We start from the raw sequence: 8,341 nt of genomic DNA, 5'->3' as shown, positions 1-8,341 counted from the left end.
CAGCACCAGCGCTTCTTGACGTCCTCGCGGAAGCGGTGGCGCCCCTAGCCCAGCCTCATCCAGGCGTCGCATGAGCGTGGCCACAGCGCCGGCGAGGGGCGAGCGGCGGCTGCTGAAGCCAAGAACCCTCAGGGGAGTCGAGCCGAGGCTGTGGGAGCCCCTCGAGGCCAATCATTTGCCAATGCTCCAGCTGATAATGCGCCGGGGGCCGGGGGGCAGTGGCCGCTGTGGCCGACCGGCCGTCAGCCACGGGCTGCCGTGCCCGGCCGTGCCGGCCCCAATCTATGTGGAACATGGTCCCGTGAAAAAATACTTCGCTTGCATCCGTCTATTGCGCTGGACGAATGCTTAACGAATGTAAGTTCGCTCTGATACGGATGAGGGACGGACTGAAGACGATTGTGAGTCGCTTCTGAGACGAACGGTTCGTCTTCCGTTGCTCTCACGCTCGTCTCACGCCCGTCTAGCGTTCGCTTCGCAGTGGTCTTTCGTTCGTCTCAGAAGTGGTCGCTAATCAGACGAACGGAAGACCAACGAGCTGGCCGTCGCGTCACGTGGTTCTCTTTGCACATAGACGAATGTGAGACGAATGTGAGACGAACGCGACCGGAACGGAGTGGCCATGCGCAGGGATTGGTTTGCCGGACCGGCAGACGATGGGGACGGATGGATCACAGCACCACGAGAGAACATGTTGACTCAAAAATTCTGACCGTCAGGGACAAGTCCGCCAAGTCCATCGGCAGAGCGACGGGCGTGCGCGATGGACGCCGGGGGTGAAGTCGGCCACCAGCATCTGGCATGTTGAGCAGATCATGTACCGCGCGAGAGTTATCAAGCCGCCCGGGTGACCTTCCAAGATTTGCCGGTAGATGGCATCGTGTGCGGAATCGCTGGAAATATCTCTCACGTGGTGCATGATCTGCTCAACATGCATAGTTGTTGGTGGCCGACTTCACTCCCGGCGCCCATCGCGCACGCCCGTCGCTCTGCCGATGGACTTGGTGGACTTGTCCCTGACGGTCAGAATTTTTGAGTCAACATGTTCTCTCGTGGTGCTGTGATCCATCCGTCCCCATCGTCTGCCGGTCCGGCAAACCAATCCCTGCGCATGGCCACTCCGTTCCGGTCGCGTTCGTCTCACATTCGTCTCACATTCGTCTATGTGCAAAGAGAACCACGTGACGCGACGGCCAGCTCGTTGGTCTTCCGTTCGTCTGATTAGCGACCACTTCTGAGACGAACGAAAGACCACTGCGAAGCGAACGCTAGACGGGCGTGAGACGAGCGTGAGAGCAACGGAAGACGAACCGTTCGTCTCAGAAGCGACTCACAATCGTCTTCAGTCCGTCCCTCATCCGTATCAGAGCGAACTTACATTCGTTAAGCATTCGTCCAGCGCAATAGACGGATGCAAGCGAAGTATTTTTTCACGGGGTGTGGAGTTTTTAAGCTCGCAAAGCAGACAAGGAATAGAGAAACGCGTCGCGGGAGGTTTCCAGAGGTTCTCCGCGACTCGGGTACCCGTCCTCGCCTGGGAAGCGCAGACAGTCCGCGCCAGACCGCAGTCGGGCCCCGTCGCCATGAACCGCTCCGCCCTGCTGGCCGCCCTGGCCCTGCTGGCCGCCGTGGTCGATGGCCAGCCAATCTACAACTACCTCGACCGCCCGGGTGAGTGCGACGCGGGACGCCAGCGCGCCCGCCAGGGTGCGAGCCGTCTTGGGGCTGGGGCGCCTTGGGAGGGCGATGATGACCTGTTTCCTCTCCGCCTTGCGCAGTCGACGTGACCGAGGTCATCGCGCCGCTGGACGACTACGGCGGTGAACTCCCCGCCGCGCTGCGGAACCCGTACTTTTTCGAGGGGAGGCCGAGCTTCATCGAGGGGAGGCCGAGCTTCATCGAGGGGCGACCGAGCTTCATCGAGAGGCGGCCGTACATCCTCGAGGAGAGACCCCTCTTCTTGCAGGTCGCTCGGCCCGTGCTCGTCGTGCGGCGCCCCGTCCAGGTCGTCGTACGCCCCATCCAGCACACCCTCTACCAACACGGCAAGGGCAATGTTTAACAGTCCACCAATTGACTCTTAATATAAAAATTCAAGTCAGAGGCGCTAAGCGGACCAACCCGGGCCCAGAAAGCGGATCCTCATCAAATCGCAAGGAGCATTCTGAAGTCTCGTCGGCACGACATGGTTTTTAACCGCGGTTGTAGTGAGACCCGGGAAAAAACTATGCGGGCCAATGGAACTTCCAGAATGCTACTATGCCACTCTGTACCAGGGGGCTGATTAACGCAGCGCACTTTCGTAGTTATACTGTACCGGATGCACGCGTGGGGACGGGTTGCCTACTCGCACGGGGCCATAAGGAGCCGTGTGCGTTGCGAGGATAGGCAAATCCGCCCGCACCACTGAAAACAGCGTAATAACGCATGTTATCCACTAGATGATAACGCGGTGCACATTTCAGTTTTTGTGGAATATTTTCTAAACGAGCTCTGAGATTTAATTTTCGAAAGCACCACCGGATTTCCCGCGAAATTCCCGATCAAACAAGCCTACATGCGATAGGGTTCTGAACAAAGGTTCTCGAAGAACACGTCTTATTCCGTATTATTATTTGAACTCCGAACCCTATCACATGTAGGCTCGTTTGATGGGAAATTTCGCGGGAAATCCGGTGGTGCTTTCGAAAATTAAATCTCAGGGCTCGTTTAGAAAATATTCCACAAAGACTAAAATGTGCACCGCGTTATCATCTAGTGGATAACATGCGTTATTACGGTTATTACGCTGTTTTCAGTGACCCGTGCATGCGGTACAGTATAACTGCGGAAGTGCGCGGCGTGAATCAGCCACTTGGTATATACAGGGTGGTCCATCAGCCCCGTTCTCTCTTCTGGGTATTCTGTACCGGATGCAGGCGTGCGGACGGGTTGCGCACTCGCACGGCGCAGCAGGCTATCTTGGTGCGGCGATAGGCAAGCCCGCCCCCACGCCTGCATCCGGTACAGAACAACCAGAAGAAAGAATGGCGCCGAAGGACCACCCTGCCACCCTGTAGGTACTTTTGCACAAGAGACGCGAATGTACCGGGTTGTCCTATAGGCTAGGATGTTTTTCAGGGGAAGTAGTTTTTCCGGGTGAGGATGTTGGTACAAACTAGCGTTTTAAGCTCTTGATCTGTTGTTTTTTTACAGTGCCCCAGACAATAGTGGTTCAAGAACAGGCTGACGACATAAAAAGACCTCAAGGGGTGTATTACAGTGAAGTCCACGATTCAGTACACCCCTCGTACACTCAGGCAGAGCAAGCCGAGGAGTACCAACAGACGCTACCAGACTCCTCCCATGTCCCAGAATTGATTCACGATGACCCACACCATAATTATTCGCCCGTTGTTATGGAGGAGCCGCAAGAAACTCCCAATCAAATTCAAACTGTACTTCATCACGTTCCTGAAGAAACTGAAACCATTGTCAAGCCTCAAGAAACCACAGAGTTCCACCAACAGGAAGTGGTTCCCGACGGAGCTACCGTGGAACCCGAACTGCCGTCCAGAGTTCAGATCTCGGATACCCTCACTAAATTCCCCGAGTCAACAGAGATTGTGGTGGACACCACTACTAGTCCAGAACCGTTGGAAAAGGCGATTATGGTTGAGAGCTCGCCTGTCACACCGACGACTGACGAGGTAACGCTGACAAACGGTAGCGCTGACAAAGTTGATGCACACCAACCAGAGAACATCCCGGTCGTAGAAACCGTTGATAACTATGAGTTGCCTACCTCTCAGTATGCAGGGAATCACCAGGGAGGAGGTAGCGTTGGTCTAGGAGTCCAAGGGAACGCCGGTCCAGGATTTCAAGGGAACGCCGTTTTTGGAGGTGGTCTGAACGGCGGTCTAGGACTCCAAGGGAACGGTGGTTTTGGAGGCGGCCTGAACGGCGGTCTAGGACTTCAAGGGAACGGTGGTTTTGGAGGCGGTCTGAACGGCGGTCTAGGACTCCAGGGGAACGGTGGTTTTGGAGGCGGTCTGAACGGCGGTCTAGGACTCCAAGGGAACGGTGGTTTTGGAGGCGGTCTGAACGGCGGTCTAGGACTCCAGGGGAACGGTGGTTTTGGAGGCGGCCTGAACGGCGGTGTGTCGGGTGCACTCAACAAAGGAGCGGGCGTGCTCGGCAACTTTGGCACCGGTGCCAACGGCGGAGCCCTCTTTGGAGGCAACATAGGCGCGGGCATCGGTGCTCCGGGATCTGCAGGCTTCGGAGGATTTGCTAACATCTTTGGGTAAAAAGGCATAACGTGATACTCGTTGGTAACATTATTTACGTCCACAAAGAGGCATAAAAGTTGCAACGTAATTTAAGTTTTTCTCTAACGTGATGTACCAATAACGTCTAATTAGCAAACCAATAAAATTCACATATATAGTTTTTTGCGCAGAAAACCTATGGTCATTGATATCCTATGAAACCTAGTGTGGAACGATGGCGGCGTAGCATTTATCTCACATGCATTAATTACACAGGCATCCTACACAGCCCCGTGCGAGTATGAAACCCATGAAACCCGGCGTCCGCACGTCTGCATCCGGTTATATCAGTACATCTCGGTACATACCAAACAGTGTACTTAGTACACTCAAGGATGAGTCAACTTGCAAGCACACAAGTGTGTACATACTTTGACGGTTGAAGAAATCTTGTATTTTATTTTTCACCTTGCATGGTATTTACGTAGGAAAAACAGGAGGAAAAAGAGTGAAAAAGTGATCGGTGAACTATTTCAATTGTTTATTTTGGTATTTTTACAGTTGTAATTTCTGGTTATACACAGTAACTGATGCAGGCACACTGGAGACGCAAGTGTGTGAATGTTGCACACTTAGCAGGTGTGTGAATATTCATTCGTACACTTAAGGGGGGTAAACGTGTCAATTTATTAGGAAAAATTCACACGTTTACCTCTGTAAGTGTACGAATAGACATTCACACTTATGCAAGTGTGCGACATTCACACACTTGCGTTCTACGCGTGCGGGCTTGCCTTGCCTTGGTCGCTGACCATGGCACCTTGTGGGACCGAGCGAGTAGGCAACCCGCTTAGACGCTAATTGCGGGTACAGTACAACCGAAACAAAGTAAGGGGTGATCAAAGACCCCTTAAGTTCACCCATAATCCAGAATAAAACTAATACCGAACTAAAACCTGCGGCAAGAATAAGAGAGTTACAGTATGGAAAATTTAAGGAACAGATACGATCACCACTTTTCATAAAGGCAAATGAAACCAGCGGTTGGACGAGTCACTGCTGTGGTCCTCCGAACATTCGTCCTTAGGGTCATGAGAGAAAAAATAAGGGACGAACACCGAGTCCCTCAGTTCACCGTGACAGTCCAGTTCACATGCTTGGCAACGCTTGTCATCATCACAGACTAGGTTCACGTACTCTAAGCTTATATGGAGTAAGGGATTCGCGGAAAAAACAGTCTTCACTGTGTCCCCGTGGAGCCAGGAGTGAACGCAGCCCTCTAGCAGGTTTAGGTCAACTCTTTGCAGCGCCGGCGCCACGTCGGGCCGGATGAACAGCAGAAGCTCGTCCGGGCTATCTGTGTTCTCGTCCATCCTCAAGTGCCGCAGCGCAGGTAGCGAGGGAAGCGCACTGACCACCGGCTGAAGTAGGGGGAAGTTTTCTTCTTGGCCAGGTTCAAAGTTTGTGATGAACAGAGTCTCCACGCGGGAGCGTCCGGAGGCCAGAGCCGGGACGAGTTCCGCGCCGACTTCAGCGACACTAAGCAGCGCGGGCTCGTACTCTAGGCTCACTTCGCGCAGGTGCTCGGCGCGCCGAAGGAGCTCGGCAACTCCCGCGACGGCATGCTGGTCCAGAATGTCGGTGTTGACGAAGAGCCTCAGGATAGCGAGTGCTTTGCAGGCTGCCAGGGCCTCCATCCCGGGAAGACAGCAGCATGTCAGCTTGCTGAGGTTCGTCACGCCGGTCAGCAGAGGCGCGATCGAGGTCAAGGTCAAGCTAGACGGGGAGGTCCCGAGGTTAACCCTCTCGAGGGTGACGGCGTGCTCGAACAGGATGAACTTCACGAACGGCTCCATAAACGTGCAGAGCTTGCAATGGAACTTAATCAGTGACGGTGTCACCACAATACTGCCCAGGATGGGTGCGGGTGTGGCTGGTAGTGGGTGCTGGTCGTCGCCGGTGCCGGTATCCAACACCACGCGAAGCTTCTCTAAGCGGGATGTCGATGCCAACGTGCTCAGTAGCATGGGAACATCAGTCGCCATCTTGAAATTGACTAATTGAATCACGACTTGCTTAAGACGCCCCAACATTTCTTGCCTGCAAATTATCGCTGCGGCGTGCGAGGCGTGCGAGGTGTCTTGCACATCCACATCCATCCACAACTTTGCCGCGGCGCACCTGGTTGAGGCGTACGCCCACTGGCGACACCTCTCAGCAGGGAGGTTGATATGCACCTGCTCGAGACACGGCACCAGGCGCAGCACTGGGCACGCACAGTAAGGTTCGGTGCTGTTTACAGCTCGACCTCGCCACACATAGGGGTCCAGGGCAACGGCGGCGAGCCTCTTGCACACGAGGCGGCAGGCGAAGATGTCCGCTGCCTCTTTCAGCTCCTTCAGCACCATCAGCAGCACGTCATCCGGTAGCATCTCCATGGCCTGCAAAGACAAGGTCGGGGTCAGCATATTGCGTAACTAGGGGAGAGCACTTTGCGCCCTATCAACAACAGTCATGGTCGGGGCCGGTCGGGACAGGGAGGGAATGCTCCGACTGGCCGCTTCCTAATCACGCGCTGCGGTAGGCCATTCCACAAAGACCGAAGTGTTGAATAGTTGAGTATAAGTAATTTGCCACGGCGGGACCGGTCATAAATTAAATTACCATAAAAAATTTGGACCCGATCGGATAAGATTCAGGGGTGGTACCGGTGGTACACACTTTTAAAGGGCACGGCTGTACATGGACCCATCAACATGCCGCGCTTTGACCTCCCTCCAAGCAAGTGCCGGCCGAAAACTACTCTCAACTCTCGCAGCCTGTGAACGACCTCGCACGGCTGGGGGACTGCTGCTGTGATCAAAATGGACTAGACTTATCCAGATCAGGGACTATATCGGGACAGCCCGTGAATTGCTTTGCCTCGGGCTGGTCCGCACGGGCGGTGTGGCAGAGGCGGGGCTGGGCGGGGCGGGGTGGCGTGATGGGATGCGGCGGAGCGGGGCGGGAGCGGGGAATCGCAGCAGTAGCGTGGATCAGACTTGCTGCCTCAACTCTTGGGGTCACCGGAACAGCCCGCGGCGGTTCAACTTGCGCGTCGGAAATTGCTCAATTTCCTTTTATAAAATATTATTTAGCAATATTCTGGCGACTGCACGAGGCTGGCAGGAGGGAGCTCGGCTAGGCCTGGCCTCGGGGCCCTTGGCCGTGCCACGCGAGTGGGCGGCGTCTCCACTACCCATCAGCGGCGGAGAGCGGGCGGGGGGGGGTCGGCCACGGGGACATTGAGAGAACAGCTTATTCCTTCTCGCCGAGCTATGGCGGGGACCATGCTCACAGATTTACAAGGGGCCATGCCATGCCATGCGGCCCGCGGAGGCGGCGCGGCAGGGGCTATACGTCTGTTGGCAGACTCGTTTGCTAATGGCAGCGGGGGGGCTCGGCCACGGGGACAGTGAGCGAACAGCTTATTCCTTCTCGCCGAACTATGGCGGGGACCATGCTCACAGATTTACAAGGGGCCATGCCATGCCATGGGGCCCGCGGAGGCGGCGCGGCAGGGGCTATACGTCTGTTGGCAGACTCGTTTGCTAATGGCAGCGGCGGGGCGGCTAGACGTGCATATGGACGCAGCCCCTCCCGGCAGCCAGCCAAGCACGTCAGCCCTCCGCACGCCTCTTCTTGATATGCGGCGGGGACGCCTCCGGGTCGCCCTCCGCCTGTCTTCGTCCCCCTCGCGGCGATATGCCTCGCTCGCGGGAAGCGAGCGGAGCGGCCGAGCAAAGTGGGGCCAAGAAAGGCTTCACATCACTTAGGTATGGACATGCGGCGACGGCGCGCCTTCTTCGCGGAGGTGCTGACGGCGGGCGGGGAGGGCGAAGGGTGGCCTGGGGCCGCGAGAAGGGAGGCCCGGGAGAGTCCCTCTAGAGAGCGCGGGAGGGCGTTCTCCGTGACCCATTTGGCTGGGCGCTCTTGTGCAAATATTTCACGGCGAATGTCCGCAGGGCGGGGCGAAGGGGGGCCCGGCAGCAGGGTCCTCCGCGGGCGGACACGAGGCTGGGGCGGGCGGAGGTCACTGCTGCAGCGGAGGG

General features: G+C 56.2%; 1 protein-coding gene across 1 annotated transcript in view; it reads right to left on the bottom strand.

Annotated features, from left to right (window-relative positions):
* Positions 1-4,774: 4,774 nt before the first annotated feature.
* Positions 4,775-8,341, bottom strand: part of LOC113205433 (uncharacterized) — an 80,279-nt gene continuing 76,712 nt past the window's right edge. Inside the window, exon 3 of the mRNA XM_052264781.1 lies at positions 4,775-6,691. Coding sequence (XP_052120741.1) covers positions 5,270-6,688 — 1,419 coding nt within the window. The 5' untranslated portion in view covers positions 6,689-6,691 and the 3' untranslated portion in view covers positions 4,775-5,269. The remainder of the gene's footprint in view (positions 6,692-8,341) is intronic.

Source organism: Frankliniella occidentalis, unplaced genomic scaffold (genome assembly GCF_000697945.3).
Source record: "Frankliniella occidentalis isolate FOCC.00 unplaced genomic scaffold, Focc_3.1 Scaffold21, whole genome shotgun sequence".
Taxonomy (NCBI): domain Eukaryota; kingdom Metazoa; phylum Arthropoda; class Insecta; order Thysanoptera; family Thripidae; genus Frankliniella; species Frankliniella occidentalis.
The sequence above is the reverse complement of the archived record's forward strand: the minus strand, read 5'-3'. Positions and strand labels throughout refer to the sequence as shown.